The sequence below is a fragment of the Leucoraja erinacea genome, chromosome 11 (assembly GCF_028641065.1).
Source record: "Leucoraja erinacea ecotype New England chromosome 11, Leri_hhj_1, whole genome shotgun sequence".
Classification (NCBI taxonomy): Eukaryota; Metazoa; Chordata; class Chondrichthyes; order Rajiformes; family Rajidae; genus Leucoraja; species Leucoraja erinaceus.
Genome location: NC_073387.1, coordinates 4636798 through 4656134, shown reverse-complemented (window position 1 = coordinate 4656134; position 19337 = coordinate 4636798). Strand labels below are relative to the sequence as shown.

The 19337-nt window shown below is 42.2% G+C and overlaps 1 protein-coding gene across 5 annotated transcripts in view; it reads left to right on the top strand.

The window, feature by feature from the left end:
- The first annotated feature begins 4500 nt into the window (after nt 1–4500).
- The window catches only part of tcerg1b (transcription elongation regulator 1b (CA150)), a 75939-nt gene continuing 61102 nt past the window's right edge, over nt 4501–19337 (top strand). For 2 of the 5 annotated variants that reach the window (XM_055642594.1, XM_055642589.1), the window contains exons 1-3: nt 4506–4690; nt 10893–11121; nt 14967–15119. In XM_055642594.1, the coding sequence (XP_055498569.1) occupies nt 4542–4690; nt 10893–11121; nt 14967–15119 (531 nt within the window). In that variant the 5' untranslated portion in view covers nt 4506–4541. Of the gene's footprint in view, nt 4691–10892; nt 11122–14966; nt 15120–19337 lie in introns of all 5 variants that reach the window. The other 3 variants (XM_055642593.1, XM_055642590.1, XM_055642592.1) reach the window with 2 other exon arrangements.

Here is a 19337-nt window from a genome sequence, read left to right as displayed (position 1 = left end):
ATTCATGCTGCCTGGCCCGCTGAGTTACTCCAGCATTTTGTGTCTATCTTCGGTGTAAACCAGCATCTGCAGTTCCGTCATACACCATTGACAATGAACTTTCAGATTATTAACATATTGGTTACTGTGGAAGCTTGCTGTTTGAAAATTGTTTCAATATGACAGAACTTTAAAAAAAAAAACAACTGTTGGCCAAAGAAGCTTTAAGACATTCTGAAGTTGTGAAAGGCACAAAAGAAATGCCAGTATCTCTTTCAACTAGCAACTATTTTTAGGCAGAACAAGTTGGAGATTCTGTTTCTGAATTTTGTGGATCGGTATTTAACAGCGTCATCATGCTCGTCTTGGACTCTGCTAAGTTGGTTTACATGATTGTCATGCCGAGAGTAAATTTCCTTAGGGTTTTCAGTCATTAATTTCCATTCCTGTTCTATTTTGTTGCCCATTTAGATGCAGCATGAATTACAATAAAAAAAAATAGGACCAGGAAACCTTGTTGATTTTTCTGTTTGTTATCTTGGGACACTACAGTGAATTCTTGTGTTGTAATATCTTTCCAGGGAAGAACAGTGCAGTGCACATTGCACTGAGAATCATTTGTTTTGCTTCAGGCCAAATAAGCTCTTTGGCCTTTATATTCATGCATGTACCAACAGCAAACAGGGATTGTCAAAAAGCAGTATTGATCAATCCACTGCTTTAACAGTAGAGGCCTCTGGTCTGGGAGACACCGCACAACCATTATGTAAAGGCGTGCAGATGTAGTTTTGGATTCCTCCATCCAATCTGCCACCCAGACCTAGCTGCTTTAATTCAGTGTTCAGATAACCATTACATATTGGCCTGCTGTGGTTTAGTTCTCATGATGTCAGAGCGACACTGCACATAGGCAGAGCTGATGATATAATTGCTGCTGAGGAGCACTGTTTCTCTATGCTCTTTGCAACCAAGACCAGGCAGATCCAGTATGTATTGCTCTAATTAATCCGTCTTGAACCACTGCATTGCAGTGATACAACCAAATGTCTTGCAGTCCCACTGAGGTAAGCAAACACTAGATTTATATTTGGGTGCAGATTTATTTCTCCAAAGAGCACAAGTGAATTAGGTTTAGATACTATTCCAAGTCCAGCTTTCTTCTTTATTTGTAAGACTCCAATTTGCAGATTGTCAATGTGACCGTTGATCTTTATGTTCTCTTGGTTATTCATTCAAGTACTTGATTTCTCGTCCAATAACAGGAAAATTGCATTCCTATATTGTAGTTTGAATGCATCGGTGCATTAATGATTATAAACATAATTTTAAAAAATTTTAACTTAAGAATCTTGGGACCAAAACTAGTGAGCATATGAAATAAGAATTATCATCCCATAAGGTCATTAAGGATTGGAATGTCCTTTTGGTCCTCTGGTTCATCTAGCTAGAAAAGGCCAAATGTCAAAGACGTCATTACAACAGAGATAATTATCTAAGAGCAGACAAAACTGAAACCCATTCAGCCAGTCATCAATTTCACAACTGAACTACTTCATTATCATTTCCTGCACAATCCTCATATCCCTTGATTTATTTTGTATTAACTTAGAGACATAGAAAATAGGTGCAGGAGTAGGCCATTCAGCCCTTTGAGCCTGCACCGCCATTCAATATGATCATGGCTGATCATCCAAACTCAGTATCCTGTACCTGCCTTCTCTCGATACCACCTGATCCCTTTAGCCACATCTAACTCCCTCTTAAATATAGACAATGAACTGGCTTCAACTACCTTCTGTGGCAGAGAATTCCACAGATTCACCACCCCTGTGTGAAAAATGTTTTTCTCATCTTGGTCCTAGAAGACTTCCCCGTTATCCTTAAACTGTGACCCCTTGTTCTGGACTTCCCCAACATCGGGAACAATCTTCCTGCATCTAGCCTATCCAACCCCTTAAGAATTTTGTATGTTTCTATAAGACCCCCCCCCCTCAATCTTCTAAATTCTAGCGAGTACAAGCCAAGTCTATCCAGTCTTTCTTCATATGAAAGCCCTATATATTAATCTATATTTTTGAATGTCCAATTTCTGGGTCTCTATAGCTTTCTGAGGCACACAATTTCAAAGATTTATGCCCTCTGAGTGAAGACATTTCTCCTTGTCCTTCCCTTCTCATGGCCAACACTTGTTCAGAGACTGTGACTTCTGATTCTCGACTCCTCGGCCAGCATCCATTCTATCACAGTCTCTTTACTTGAGAATTTTTTTAAATTCCTGCTCTTACACTGCCGCAGTAGCCACTTTTTAATCCACATTGGTGTATTACACCAAACTCCATGTAAAGACGGGTTTCGGCCCGAAACGTTGCCTGTTTCCTTCGCTCCATAGATACTGCTGTACCCGCTGAGCTTCTCCAGCATTTTTGTGTACCTTCGATTTTCCAGCATCTGCAGTTCCTTCTTAAACTCCATGTGCTCTATCCTGATTGACCAACCATTATTGTTATTTGAGTTATTTGAAGAAATATCTTATTTGGCTTGGTGTAAATTTTTGTCTAACTCTGACTGACGCAAGTGTAATATAAATGTTACTTAAGTTCCATATACTGCAGAGGGGGACATTAGTCAAGCTTGAGTTGACTTTACAACCCAGGTGGCTTGCTTGCAGTACATCCATTCCAGATTAGCACGGTAGGAATTCTCACTGGGTTGCTACCACTCAGTATCAATTTACCCCCTTTGTCAAGCAACTTTTGAGACATACAAAATAATTACACACACAACCTATTTTTCTATTCACCTAATCTTGACAGCAAGATTAGGTGAATACACACACACACACACACACACATATATATATATAGGGTGATTTCACGAAAAGTCACTGGAGCGTAGATTCGCACCCACGTGACCGAAAATCTGAAGTGGAGTACATGCTATACATCCGGTACATGTTAGTGAATGGGAAAACACGCACTTTCACACCCGTTAAAAACATCGAAAACGGCCAGTTTTTGAGCTGCAATTTACTGTGCCAGTCGGGGTGACCGTGAGGCACAGCTACCTAAATTTACAGTCCAAAATAAAGATAGAAACTAAGGTAAATTCAAGAGGGAGCTGAAGGTGCAAATCCAGCAGAAATGACCAGCGGACATTGCCGTGGAGATTTAAAGATCCAAAATATCGGGAATTATCGCGTTTGCTCGCTGTATTTCATCAAAAGTAAGGCATTATTGACTTTTTTGATGAAATGCAGCGAGCAAACGCGATAATTCCCGATATTTTGGATCTTTAAATCTCCACGGCAAATCTCCGCTGGTCATTTCCGCTGGATTTGCACCTTCAGCTCCCTCTTGAATTTACCTTAGTTTCTATCTTTTTTTGGACTGTAAATTTAGGTAGTTGTGCCTCACGGTCACCCCGACTGGCACAGTAAATTGCAGCTCAATAACTGGCCATTTTCGATGTTTTTAACGGGTGTGAAAGTGCGTGTTTTTCCATTCACTAACATGTACCGGATGTATAGCATGTACTCCACTTCAGATTTTCGGTCACGTGGGTGCGGATCTACGCTCCAGTGGCCTTTCGTGAAATCACCCTATATATATACACACACACATATACACACACACACCCATATATATATATATATACACATATACATATATATACACACACACACACACACACACACACACACACACATATATATATATATATATACACACATACATATATATATACACACACACACATAAAAACAACCAAATAATAGTGCAAAAAGACAAAACCACTGCCCCCAAGTCTTAGACAAAAATGCTGGAGAAACTCAGCGGGTGAGGCAGCATTTGTGGAGCGAAGGAAATAGGCAACGTTTCGGGTCGAAACTCTTCTTTAGACTTATGTGGGGGGGTGGGGGGAGTCTATGTAGTTCAGAGCTTATTTGGAGATTGTAGTGTTTAATAGCATGATGGCTGTAGGAAAGAAATTGTTCCTGAACTTGGACGTTACCGTTTTCAGGCTCCTGTACCTTCTTCCCGGTGGTAGTGGTGAAATGCGTGTGTGGCCAGGGCGGTGTGTGTGGGTCTCTGATGATGCTGCCTGCCTTCTTGAGACAGCGACTCCGGTAAATGCCTTCGATGGTGAGGAGGTGAGAACCCGTGATGGTTTCCATCCAGAAGCTGACATTGTGGATTGGTGGGGATTGTATGGTGAATGGGGCCGGCCGGGCGGGCCGGGCTTGTTATTATTTGATGCCTACCTGCGGCGCCAACACACGGCAGGAGCCGGAGCCGGAGCCGGAGCAGCAACGACTGGAAGAAGGGGAGGGGTCGCCGAGCGCCTTGGAAGGTGAACACCGTCACCTCCGGTCCCGCTCTTCACCCAAACATGACGGTCGAGCGGCTTCCTCTGACGTCATCGGAGTGGCATGGAGCTGAGCCACTGAGCTGCGGGGCTGCACCCCGGACAGCCAATGGGGCGTCGAGAGGTGGGCGGGACCCAGCAGCAGGGTAGGTTGCGCTCGGCGGGCGGCGGAAGTAGTTCCCCCTCTATCGCTCTCCATGATGGCCGACGTGGGGTTGTTGATGCAGGATGGCCTCTTACACCCCAGCCAGGCGCAGAATGACGGAGCTGGCGAACAGCCCAAACCCAACAGCGATTCCTCCAACCAGGCCCGGTACGTGGATATGAATAGGCTTGGGATCTTGAGGTATAAATAACGCCATCGGTTACAAACCTATCCCTTCCCCCCTCTTTCCCCGAGAGAGCGAGTGAGCGAGCGATCCGGCCGGGCCTTGGGCCGACACCTGCACACTAACCGCACATCAGGCGCACCCCAACCCCAACCCCGGCAGGAGGCACGGCTCACCTCACCCCTCTGATCTCAATACACGTTCAAATCCTCCTGAAAGGAAACAAACAAACCACGGGGGAACTCTACTAACTTTGCAACGAGGGCATGACGAGTAACTTCACACGAGTAGAGTCCGAGGCATGCTACTGCCACGGTTAATTAATCACACCGCACATATCAAACTCTTATTCAAAAAAAAGTTTAGGGTCACTTAATTCACACAGATTCCATCTTGTGTCGTTCTTTGTTGCTTTACGCTGCTTTTCTTCTCATTTGTTTTCTAAAAACATGGATTCTGACACATAACCTTCCTGAAACCTGCCCATCAACCCGGCTATTTGATTCGAGTACTACATATCCGTTCTTATTCATGTCTTTCTGTATATTTTGATCTCACATGTGCATTTCCAACAATAGTTGTAGTTTTGATGTGGGTATGTGGCTATCAGGATAAAAACCCTTTAGAGACGTTACTGAAGAGATGGCCATTATTATAATTAGTTACGTTTTATTTGATGTTACAGAATGGCGAATGTCCTTTGGTGGCAATTGGATAATGATAGAGTGGAGATCCTTGTTGTTTTTTTTGTTCAAGCTAAGTTGTTCTGGATGAGTAATAGAAATACACATTGTAAGCAAGATGGTGTGAATTTTGTATATCTCTAGATGTTGTTTCAAGTTACCAAAAAGCAAGGTTAAACAATAACATTAGAGTTTTGGTAAAACATTGTGTTCACAAAATAATTCATTAGAACAATGAACAGATTTTCAGTGTCATTTTGGTTGGAAAAATATTTGAGCACTTTGGGCGAGGGATGATTTTTTAAATTAAAAAATCCTGTTTGGCAATTCCGCGTTCGCCTGCTGCCTTCCATCATATTTAGTAAAAAATCTTGGTAAGGTGTTGAAGTGCTGTAACTTCAAAGATGAAGAGGTGAAGAAACAGTTTGAGCTGCAAATGAGTAAATCTATATGTGATATAGCAGGAAAATCTTTCTTGGTATAAGAAGTTTGGAAATATTTTGCATCATAGGATTGGGTTATCTCCATTAGTTTGTGTATCCATTTAATGAGTGAGCAACATGCGATTGCCTCGGTTAATTAATCACATAGCACATCTTCCGCTCTCATTTAAGGAAACGTTTAGGGCCAATTCTTTCACACAGATTCCATCTCTTGTCTTTCTTTGTTGCTTTAAGCTACTTTTCTTATCATTTTCTTTCTAAAAGCATGTATTCTGATTTATATCCTTCTTGGAGCCTGCCTATTGACCAATGATGCTATACTGAATTCCAAACCCACATATGAAAAATTACTTGGTTGTTTGTTTTAATTATAATTTTATGGTAAAGTCCAGTTAATTCCCCTGTTTTATTTCATAGGGTGTCATGCAGTCTCTTATATTATCTGTGATAACATATCGGTTGAAGAACATCTGCCTTACAATGAGCAATGCATCGAGTTACGAAGCAACGTTTAGAGGGAAGAAGCATCCATTGAACAAGACTGAGCTTGACCAGTGCGGATGGATATTTCAAATGATTTGAGATACGAGGAAATAGTGAAGCAAACAGTGTCAATGAATAATGTACTCCAGCTAGGATATTTTTAAATAATTGACATTTCATTGTGGCTATCTCGAAGTCTGCCTTCAATATATCCAATGAAAATAGTCATAGAGATTAGCAATTATTTTCCTTTGTGTTCCAGTGAGATTCTTTTCAGATCTGTTTGTAAGGCGCTTAAGACTTGAGATGCGACTTGATCATAGCACTGGAGAAAGAAACGATAATGACACTAAATATGCCTCCAGACAACAGGGCTTGGGCTGCGCTGTTTCTAGAACAGCATTAAATTATGAGGCCACATGAATTGTCGTTTTTTTTTAACTGAGGCGTTACTGACTATGTTTAGCACTCTGACTGTTCAGCCAGGACAAATAAGAACTGTTGCTGTTATCTTGGTTTACATGTCAGCTGGTCTAGATACAGAGAGTCAAATTCCATCCCTTAAGTGAACTCAATGTGATTTACCTATAATCTTGCAGTTCAAAGTTGGATTTCAGCTAATTGCATTTAGTTAGTTGAATTTAAATTCAAAGTTGCTGCGGTGAGCTTTCAATACACATCACTGGATTAATATTCAAGCCTTCTGTGAGCATGTCCTATAGTAAACCTCTATGCCACCATCAACTCACCTTGATGTCAGTAGTAGACACAAAATGCTGGATGGGTCAGGCAGCATCTCTGGAGAGAAGGAATGGGTGACGTTTCAGGTCGAGACACTTCCTCAGACTTGATGTCAGTGGGACTGATTTATATTTGAAGTAGCGGCTGTGGTTTCTGATATGTTAATATACAGAATGGTATATTTTTGCACGGGGTAATCAAAGTTGTCATGAGTATTTTTGTAGATCTTTTAATTTTATAATGTGTTCTGTCCCCTTCAGAACTTGATATGATCAATAGCTGAAGCATTTATGCAGCACTAAGTGAGTGCCGCATTGGTGGAGGTGTTGACTTTCATGGAAGTCATCGATTCTATTGGTGTTTCTGGGATTTTTTAGTTGGAAAATTGGCTGTCATGTTTCCTAGTGACACTGCTTGTAAAGGCACTATTGGGTTGTAAAATGTTCTTGGACATTTTATCTAATAAATGCAGGTTCTTTATCCAGCAACCAGATTAACACTCCTTTGCAGTACTGAGAAAGTCATATCATAATAGCAGTTTTCCAGAGGAAAGTTTTAAACAATGCATCTAAAATAAGTTTGAAAGATCTATTTTGAATAAGAGAGTTTATCCCGAAAATCCAGTTCGATAATTATAACCCCATCAACATTACTAAAATCGATAATCAAATCATTATCACATTGTTATTTGTGAAACCTTGCCATAATTCTTTTTGGATCTATGTTGCCAGAATTGTGAGATTGGTTCCAGTAATTTTTACTTTACCCTTCAGTGGCAGTGCGTAATATAATTGTGCAGGACACTCTGTACTTCCAGCTCGTATGAAGTGAGTATTAAAGCAAAACTGTTAGATTGGAAATTACAATGGAATACCTGTGACTGCATGGATTATAGTTGTCTTTGTCGTGGGACAGTTAGAAGAGAAGGCTGTAAAATATTCGATGCTGAAACCAATATTTCCGTTGACTCACATTATGTGTGGAAGTTGTTACACACTTTTTTGTTCAGTTAGTTAATTTTGATTTTTGAAACGATTGGTTGGGCCTTTGTGCTCTTTGCCCACAAAGAGATGCACATCACGGGAAATAGAATTCCCGTAATAATCACCAGAAGGCATTGGATCCATGACTGTCAATCCCAGATAATTGACACAGGTTAGTTGGTTTTGAAGTCTGGGAATTTCCAATGGGGAAAATGTTGCCATCTGAAGCACCTACACTAAACTAACTTAAACTAAAAACTAACCTGCCATCTCCATTAACATGCTGAGCAGTATGAGGAATGCTGCGGATGCAGGCCTGAAATATGTCTCATGGTTGTTGTTCAATTTAAGCCAATTAAACATTGCTTTTGTTTCTGTCCTTTGCTGACCACTGTGGCCACAGTGGGTTTCATCCGAGCCAGGCACAGTCAGATGGAATTGTGGAGAAGTAATGGCTTGATTCTCTTTCGGATGGCAATAACTCTTCAGTGGCAAGTCATTTGATCTTGGCTATGGCAGCAACACCTTTGACCCAGGGTGATTTTTGTAGGGGGATCAGACTTTATGCTGTTCTTGATCACCATCCAGTGACCTCTGGAGATATTGTCCAAGGTCAGAATTGTGATCATGTGCTGAATAACAAAACACAGTGGCTTGTAGAACCCTTTTGTCATCAAAATAATCATTCATTTGAAGTTCAAAGGTTACACCCTCATTACAAGTTTTAATTTGCTGGGTCTTTTCTCAAAGGACACCTGGTGTGTTCTTGGCTTGAAACACAGCAGAATCAATAGTTTGTGGTTAGGGTGCAGGATGAGCAAGCAAAGGCCTTGAGTTCAAATGGCAGGCCTCAAAGTTGAATTTGATGACATGGGACTTTTGAAAGGATGATTGGTACTTGACTGTCACTCAGCTGGTTCAGTACTATCTTTAAGACGAATTACACAATAGGTTTTACCTTGTCTGGCCTTCACACAGTGTAATTTCAAACTAACCAAAAACAAAGGAAATAAAAACTGAAATTTTTTGTAATATTCAAGGTCAGAATGCATCTGTGCAGAGAGAAACAGAATAGTTGAACCTTGATGTCATTGAATTGAATGACATTTGATCGGTGGTGCTGCTGTATATCCATCAAAGACATCCGGAAATAAATTAAAAGTAAAATCCACTTAAAGTAAATTGGTCTGATTCTGAGAATATTTGGTACCTGAATTTAGGGCATTTTTGGTCCGTCAGCGACTTTCTGGTACCCTTGATTCCAGAGCTTTGCAATATTATCTGTTTTGCCGGATCAACCAAGGTCATTGCCTTGTGGGGGGGGGGGGGGGGATTTAGGCCCACAAGGTCGGACTCAGAAGTTTGCCATGGGAACACAGTGGCCGGGCCAGAATCCTTGCCACATGGGGCAGATTCAACTCTTACATTAGCCGTGGAAGTCCCTATGAGGTCAGGATCGGCCGCCTCACCCGGCCTAAGCGCCACATTCTGGGAGTGGGGGGGAGGATTTCAAGTGCATTTTTGTATTCCGTGCGGATTAAAATAAGTGCCTGACCACCAGTTGCTGGAAAATCGGTGATGGACTTGTCTTTTATTGTTTCAGCAAGACCAAATCCACTTTGGTGAAAATTAATTTTAATCGTGCTATACTAACTTGAAAATGTTTCTCTGCATGTGTATTGAAACTTTGTGTCAATTAGTTGCAGATCCAAGCAGAGTTTTGATCTGATCATGATCTCTCCTGGTCAAATATTTTGCCAACAGTTAGTATAGAAGCTCCCAGTGATTGGCTGTAATACCAGAGAGTTGCTGCTGCCTGTATAAAATTTAGCAAGCCTGTATATTAAGTCCTTGAATGCCTAGAGCTGATAGTGCCTTCAAAAATATTCAAATGTCTGTTATATCTGAAATTTGGCTGGGGTGAGTGTATAGTTTTGTATAAATTTGCACAGCCATGCTCAGATCCTGCTTCAATTAACTTGTTTCATGCATTGTGGTAGCTTGTGCTTTAGAACTCTTTTTCTCACTTGTTCTCCTGCATTATGTGGCCTGGAGCACAGATATGGCACAAAGTGCTGGAGTAACTCAGTGGGTCAGGCAGCATCTCTGGAGAGAAAGGATAGGTGACGTTTTGCATCTGGACACTTCTTCAGACTGAAAGTAGGGGGTGAGGGGGAAGAGCTCGAGGCAAGAAAAGACCAGGACAAATCGGGGCTAGCAACAAATAACCAAGCCACAATTGCTGGCCCTTATTTGTTTCCATCTTTTGTCACCTCCAGCTCTTCCCACCCACTACTTTCAGTCTGCAGAAGGGTCCCAACCTCAAAAGTCACCTATTCCTTTTCTGCAGAGATGCTGCCTGACCTGCTGTGTTGCTCTAACACTATGTGTATATCTTTGGTATAAACCCGCATCTGCAGTTCCTTGTTTCTATGTGATTTGGAGCAGTAATGCTTGCAAGACAGAGCCTAATTATGAATGTCATCTTGAGTGGATGTATGTGCTGAAAGGGTTTTATACACTCAAGAATTGATGATGTTCGTTACATAGTTCCAAGATTCCAGTTATGATCAATTCTATTCGGTTAGTTATGCGAGATGTTACTGCTGGCTTTCATGTAAAATATCAAAGATGTTATTATCCATGATCTGTCCACTGGATGATGTGATCATTGAATAAAAAACAGATCAGAGGACAATTATCACAACTGAGACATAGAAATGACTAACAGCCATTTAATACCTCCAGCTATTGGAGGTTGGCCAATGAGTATGGAAGAGATGCGGAGAAAAGAACAAATAATAAGAAAATGTTAGTAATAAATAGTTAATTTAAAGACTAACACTGGTTGTCGTACATCTATTCATATTTTATTTCTTCTGATAGAATGGCACATCAGCAAGCGTTACGATTTCGTGGTCCTGCTCCTCCAACGAATGCAATGTTGCGGGGACCGCCACCTCTTCACGTGCGTCCACCACCTCCGCCATTTGCCATGATGAGAGGACCACCACCACGTCCTCCGTTTGGACGGCCACCATTTGATCCCAATATGCCACCGATTCCACCTCCGCCAGGAGGAATGCCACCACCCATGGCTCCACCACATTTACAGGTAGGTACGAAAGGCAGGAGTAATCAGAAGCCAGAAGCATTTTCTTTTCTTTGTGTTCGGTGGCTCACTTATCTTTTCATTTTGTCATATTTTACTTGGACATTTGATCTTTCAAGTCATGCTTAATCATTCCCCCAAAACCTTTTTGTTATTTATGAGCCTTCACCGCCCTCTTTTAGCATGCACCCCTAAAGTATATTAAAACTTTACTGGTCTCCACTTTTTCAGAAACAATCCATTTGGTTTCTTCTGGCTTTGCCCCCTCATTCCTCCATTCAGTGCAATTTAATCTTATTTTTATCTTTATCTTTTTTTGTAGTTGACCTGAGATGTGTTTTTTCAAAATGCTCCTCATCTGCCAAGTATATCCTGATTTTTTTTTTGTTTTTGTTTTTGTTTTAGTTTCAGTCTTTCAGCTTATGTATTATTTCATTTTTTAAGTTTCTTTTTTTAATATATCTTCATGCTGCCACAAGCCATTGAGTGACTTAGAATTATTCAAACAAATATGCCAACTAAAGGTTTCCAGAAAATTAAATGGAGTTAAATCATCCGCTTGCTTGGTTGCAGTTTAATGAGAATGATCAGAGAGCTGTTCCTGTGCTGAGTTACCCGAGAGCAAAACTGATGATTTGTACACTCATTTCTGCAAATAAGGAATATCGTTTTCTTTTCAAGATGAAATATTAATCTCCAGGCGATGTGAGCACGAATGACAATTGTGCAAGTTACTTACTGCACAGAACTCGGAGATTGACTTTATTTAGCACAGACCATATATCTGGCTTTGTTCCATATTTCTTTATACCAGACAGGTAACATAAATCGACCAATGGAAAATATGACATGAATACTTGACATTTCAACCACCAACCAGCCCTTAAATTCTCTTGGAAATCTCGTGACGCCCTTGACATCGATTTAGTTCTTCTCCTCCCTTCCCTTCCTTATCCCCGCTCACACGTTCTTTTCCACTCCCCCTGCCCCTGTTTCCAGGTTCCTTTCCCCTCCTGAACCTTCAACTCATCTACTCATCAGCCATTCTTCCCTACCCCAGATCCCCCCTTTCCCCCCCCCATTTTCCCCTTTTCATTTTCCTTCTCCCCACCTTTTCTCCCTCTAGTTCTATATATCACTCCCCACCTTGGTTTCATATTAGATTCCACCATTTCCACTTGTGTCATCTCCACTTATCATCTTCGGCATCAGTTATTAATTCCACCCTTCTCATCTCCACCTGACTTGCCTTCTCATCAATCTCTCCTTACCCAAGTACACTTATCACCAACTCCTGACGCACCCCTTGCCCTCCCCACTTTCAATCAGTTTATTTCCCGTCCATCTATCTGAAGAAGGGTCTCGGCCGAATTGTCGCCTTTTCCTTTTCTCCAGAGATGCTGTCTGACCCGCTGAGCTACTCCAGCTTTTTGTGTCCATCTTTGGTTTAAACCAGCATCTACAGTTCCTTCCAACACATTGGTTTCTGTGAATATGTTTACTACACATTTTGACTCCTAACTTAACATATTTCATGCAACCATATGACCAAGATATTGTAAACAAAGTAGTTTTCACAGTAAAAGTAAAGGAAGCTAATTAATCACAATGTCACTATTTGATAGTTCAATTATAACAATTTATAATGATACAGTTGCATGTGATTCAATAACAAATCAAAGTTTTTGTAGAGCTTGGAGAAAGCAATGGCCCATTGTGACAGTTGCTGAAATATCTTTTGAATAAGATTTGCAACACTTAAATGTTGGACACCAAATGTCAACGACAGCTGAAATTATCTTGGGTAAACGATGTTTCCTCGCACAATCTGAGTAAACCAAGCAAGCTGTTAGCTAAAACCTTGGTTATGGGGCTGTTATAACTTGAAGTGCAGCAAGTTTGTGAGTAAATCCAATAAGGCACAAAAGATATTGAAGTTAAATGTTCTCGTCTGCATTGGTGATTTGATATTGGATATTTCTCAACTTGTGTACATCCCATGCATATGAGTAAGTGTTTGGTAAGCTGGTGGAATGGAATTATTGACTTATGGGGCTGCAGGCACCTTCCGCCATGTGAGAGCTCAGTTTGCAACTACATTTCTGCCGTGTACTTTAGCGATATAGTGTGGAAGCGGGCCATCAGCCCACCGAGTCTGCGCTGACTAGTGATCACCCTGTACACTAGCATTATCCTGCACACTAGGGACAATTGAGCATTTCCAGAGGCTAATTAACCTACAAACCTGTGGGAGGAAACTAAAGCATCTGGAGAAAACCAATGCGGTTACAGGGAGAACATACAAACACCGGATAGACAGCACACGTAGTTAGAATCAAACCCAGCTTTCTGGCACTATAAGGCAGCAACTGTGCCACCTGTGGGAGTCATGAACAGTTCTCGGGACCACAACCCAGTCATAGCCTGTAGAGGGCCAGTAACTGGTATTTTGCTTCACAGGCGCATTTACAGTACTTAATTATATTTTTCAACTTGGTTTATGGTATGGTATAGTACATGCCAACCAAAAGAGTGAGTAAATGACATTCAACTAAATAAATGGCCCAGCCCAAATGGCTTGCAGTGATGTCTTCCAGAGTTCATGTGTATTGATACAGTGATTGTGTAAAGGAACATCGATTGTCCAGTGTTTCCAAGGAGTTGACTTGTTTCCAACCCATTCATCTCGTATGCAAACTTTTTTGATTTCTTTAATGTGTTTTTTGATTGATAGATGTAGTGATTTGGTGATATATTTTAATATTTCCTTTTTCCAGTAGAACTTCAATGGATTTTTAAAATATACCACAGTATATTATAAGATAGTTTGTTTTTCAGTTCTCTTCCCAAGTGGGTTAACAGTTCACTTCTGTGCCAAACTACGGTTGGGATCTTGTTCACCATAGACAATAGGTGAAGGAGTATGCCATTCAGTCCTTCTATTCAATGTGATCATGGATGATCATCCCCAATCAGTACTCCTTTCCTGCCTTCTCCCCATACCCCTTGATTCCACTATTCCTAAGAGCTCTAACTCTCTTTTAAATTCATCCAGTGAATCGGCCTCCTCTGCCTTCTGAGGCAGAGAATTCCACAAATTCGCAACTGTGTGAAAAAGATTTTCCTCATCTCAGTTCCAAATGGCCTCTGGTTCTGGACTCCCCTGACATTGGGAACATGTTTCCTGCATCTAGCATGTCCATTCCCTTAATAATTTTATATGTTTCTATGAGGTCCCCTCTCATCATTCTAAACTGCAGTGAATACAAGCCCAGTCGTACCATTCAGTCGTACCATCTTGGGAATTAACCTTGTGAACCTACGCTGCACTCTCTCAATAGCATGAATGTCCTTCCTCAAATTAGGTTTATTCCTGATGTTGGGAAGGAAATGTAAAGTCTGCGTATATTGCTATTCTCTTTATATTTGTTACTCGGCTTCTCTGTTTGGTACTAATATTCTCTATGCAGCCCAAGCATCTACCCATTACATTCCATGTTCATAAGGGCACTTTATGTTGGCATGTCACCACGGATATAAATTATTTCATAGACACTTTGGTTTGCTGAGACTGACGACATCGTTAGTGATACACTTAAGGGCCTGTCCCACTTGGCGATTTTTTTTGGCAACTGGCAGCGTCATATCAATGTCGACAAAAGATTTTGAACTAACAAATAAATGTTGTGACAGTTGAAAAAAGTCGCGCCGCAAATTTTTCAGTGCCCTGATATGTCAGTCAATGATGCCGGCATTCGCCGAAAAAAATCACCGTGGGACAGGCCCTTAAGCAGATAATTGCAGAACTTACCCCGCCTCTGCTCTAATGTCATTTTTTCTAATTCCAGAGACCACCTTTCATACCTCCTCCCATGGCCAGCATGCCCCCACCACCAGGAATGATGTTTCCACCAGGGATGCCCCCAGTTTCTGCTCCTACAACTCCTGGGTTGCCAAACAATGAAGAAATCTGGGTGGAAAACAAAACTCTAGAAGGAAAGGTAAGCTCAGGGATAATTCTGGCCATTAGATATAATTACTTCCATAAAGGATGAATTTAATATGCATAGTAAAGAACTGCAGGTGCTGGTTTAAATCAAAGTTCGACTAAAATGCTGGAGTAACTCAGTGGGATAGGCAACATCTCTGGAGAGAGGGAATGGGTGATGTTTCGGGTCGATATCGTGAGTGGGCGGGACAGAGATAGAATGCAGTCGGAGACAAGTAAGACTGGTAGGAGAACTTGGAATGGAGAGAGGGAAAGCAAGGGCTATTTGAAGTTAAAGAAGTCCATGTTCGTACCACTGGGGTGTAAGCTACCCAAGCGTAATATGAGATGCTGATCCTCCAATTTGCGCTAGGCCTCACTCTGACAATGGAGCAAGGCCCAGCACAGATAGTTCAGATTGGGAATGGGAGGGGGAGTTAAAGTGCTGAGCAAATGGGAAATCGGGTAGGTTAAGGCAGACTGAGCGGAGGTGTTCAGCGAAACGATTACCTAACCAGCGGATACAGTAGATGAGGTTGGAGGAGGTGCAAGTGAACCTCTGCCTCACCTGAAAAGACTGTTGGGGTCTTTGGATGGAGTCGAGGATGGAGGTAAAGGGACAGGTGTTGCATTTCCTGTGGTTGCAGGGGAAAGTACTTGGGGAGGGGGTGGTTTGGGTGGGAAGGGACAAGTTGACCATGGAGTTGCAAAGGGAATGTCCTCTGCGGAAAGCAGGAAGGGGTGGCGAGGGGAAGATATGGCCAGTGGTATCTTTGTATGCGACGGGGGGGACTCTGTCCATGTTGTGAATGGGGGGGGGGGGGGGGGGGGAGCAAGAGCTGAGCTGTGGGATATCGAGGAGACCCTAGTGAGAGCCTCATCTACAATAGAAGAGGGGAACCCCAGTTTTCTAAAAAATGAGGATATCTCTGATGATCTAGTATGGGAAACCTCATCCTGGGCGCAGGTGCGGCAAGGACGGAGGAATTGGAAGCAGGGTGGAAATAAGTGTAGTCTAGATTGCTATTGGTGTCAGTAGGTTTGTGGTAGATGTCGGTCAATAGTCTGTCTCCTGTGATGGATTCAATATGCATGATAGTTATGTTATCATTTTGAAATCTGTTCCTCAGAGATAAGGGAGAATAAAACACATTTCACTGCTGATGCCCAATTCTCTGACTTTGTACGTTCTGTTGTATTAACTGGTGTGCGAATCAGAAATTGTACTCGACTAGACTGCACAATACATCCATGTCTACAACAGGCAAAGACTGGTTCTGATCTAATGCAATCAGTTTGATAAAACAAGCACTTGGATGTGATTATTTTTTTGATACAAGTAGTGGTTTCGTTGCAAGAGGATTTGAGTTTCGGATCAAGGAGCTCCTACTGCAGTTGTACAGGGCCCTGGTGAGACCGCACCTGGAGTATTGTGTGCAACTTGGGACTCCTAATTTGAGGAAGGACGTTATTAGTTTAGTTTAGAGATACAGTGCGGAAACAGGCCCTTTCGGCCCACCGGGTCTGCATCGACCAGTGATCCCCGCAGATTAACACTATCCTACACCCACTTTTTTACATTTACCAAGCCAATTAACCCACAAACCTGTACGTCTTTGGAGTGTGGGAGGAAACCGAAGAGCTCAGAGAAAACCCATGCAGTCACGGGGAGAACGTACAAACTCCGTACAGACAGCACCCATAGTCAGGATAGGACCCGGGTCTCCGGCGCTGCATTCGCTATAAGGCAGCAACTCTGCCGCTGCGCCACCGTAACCGCCCCGATATTGCTATTGAGGGAGTGCAGCATAGGTTTGCCAGGTTAATTCCCGGGATGGAGGGAGTGATATATGATGAAAGGATGGGTCGACTGGGCTTATATTTACTGGAATTTAGACGGATGAGATAGGATCTTATAGAAACATATAAAATATCTTAAAGGATTGGACAAGCTTGGTGCAGGAAAAATGTTCCTGATGTTTGAAGGGTCCAGAACCAGGGTCATAGTTGAAGAATAAGGGGTGGGCCATTTAGGACTGAGATGAGGAAAAACGTTTTCACCCAGAGAGTTGTGAATCTGTGGAATTCTCTGCCACAGAAGGCAGTGGAGGCCAATTCACTGGATGTTTCCAAGAGAGATTTAGCTCTTGGGGCTAAAGGAATTGAGGGATAGGGGGGAAAAAAGCTGGAATGGGGTTCTGATTTTAGATGATCAGCCATGGTCATATTGAATGGTGGTGCCCGCTCGGCCGAATGGCTTACTCCTGCACTTATTTTTCTATGTTTCCATGAGTATGTCATTGAGCCTTTTCAGTTGGTTTGGAAATGGCATAGAAGAAGAAAATGCTGGAAACAATTAGCAGGTCTGGCAACATTCATGGAAGGGGAACATTCTGGCAACATTCATGGAAAACATTCAGTTTAAGGACCATTTATTGGGACTTGGATGAAGTAAACAAACTAATTTTAAGTGGCCAGGAGACTGTGGTTGGATGGGCTGAAGGAATGTCTCTGTTAGGATGATTCCTGGAATTAGCTGTTGATGATGCCATTAGGGTGATGTGTTAATGAGAGCAAGTTAAACGCCAACAAAGCAAATGCAGAAACTGTATGAAATGCCCTGGATGTCAGGGTATGCTGATCAAGAGAGAGAGAGAGAAGGTAGGTTAATGTTAACAGATCAATTAGACTAAGTGGGATCTGTTGGGCCCCAGTCACACGGGAGACCTGGTCCCCCAACGCAACCCATTCCCCAATACAATATTCCACCACTCACCTGTTCCCCCAACGCAATGGCAGGAGCGTTCTGTAGCTGGGGGACGGCTTCAGTCGAAAACAGGGTTTTAGCAATATTTGCAAAGTAATTAAAAATAAATAAATGAAATATCACATTTATATAAATATTCAGACCGTTTACTCAGTACTTTGTTGAGGCACCTTTGGCAGCGATTACAGCCTCTAGTCTCCTTAGGTATGACGCTACAAGCTTGGCACACCTGTATTTGGGTAATTTCTCCCATTCTTCTTTGTAGATCCTCTCAAGCTCTGTCAGGTTGAATGGGGAGCGTTGATGCACAGCTATTTTCAGGTCCCTCCAGAAATGTCCGATCGGGCAGTGGCTGGGCCACTCAAGGACATTTGCAGACTTGTCACAAAGCCACTCCTGCATTGTCTTGGCTGTGTGCTCAGTCATTGTCCTGTTGGAAGGTGAACCTCTGCCCCAGTCTGAGGTCCTGAATACTCTGAAGCAGGTTTTCATCAATGATCTCTCTGATCTTTGCTCCATTCATTTTTCCCTCGATTCTGACTAGTCTCCCAGTTCCTGTTGCTAAAAAACATCCCCAAGCATGATGCTGCCACCACCATGCTTCACCGTAGGTATGGTATTGGCCAGGTGATGAGCTGTGCCTGGTTTCCTCCAGACATGATGCTTGGCCTTCAGGTCATAGAGTTCAATCTTGGTTTCATCAGACCAGGGAATCTTGTTTATCATGGTCTGAGTCCTTTATGTGCCTTTTGGCAAACTCCAAGCGGGCTGTCATGTGTCTTTTACCGAGGAGTGGCTTCCATCCGGCTACTCTACCATAAAGGCCTTATAGGTGGAGTACTACAGATATAGTTGTCCTTCTGGAAGGTTCTCCCATCTCCACAGAGGAACTCTGGAGCTCTGTCAGAGTGACCAAGGCCCTTTCCCCCCGATTGCTCAGTTTGGCCAGGCGGCCAGCTCTATGAAGAGTCCTGGTGGTTCCAAAGTTCTTCCATTTAAGAATGATGGAGGCCTCTGTGCTCTTCGGGACCTGCAATGCTGCAGAAATTGTTTTATACCCTTCCCCAGATCTGTGTCTCGACACAGTCCTGTCTCGGAGGTCTACGGACAATTCCTTCGTCTTCATGGCTTGGTTTTTGCCCTGACATGCACCGTCAACTGCGGGACTGTATATGGACAGGTGTGTGCCTTTCCAAATCATGTACAATCAATCAATTTAATTTACCACTGGTGGCTTCCAATCAAGTTGTAGAAATATCTCGAGGATAATCAACGGAAACAGGATGCACCTAAGCTCAATTTTGAGTGTCACAGCAAAGGGTCTGAATACTTATGAAAATGTGATGTTTCAGTTATTTCTTTTTTATTACTTTGCAAAAATTTCTAAACAACTGTTTTCGCCTCTTCATTCTGGGGTATTGTGTATAGATTGATGATTTTAAAAAAAATGTTGATTTTTTTTTC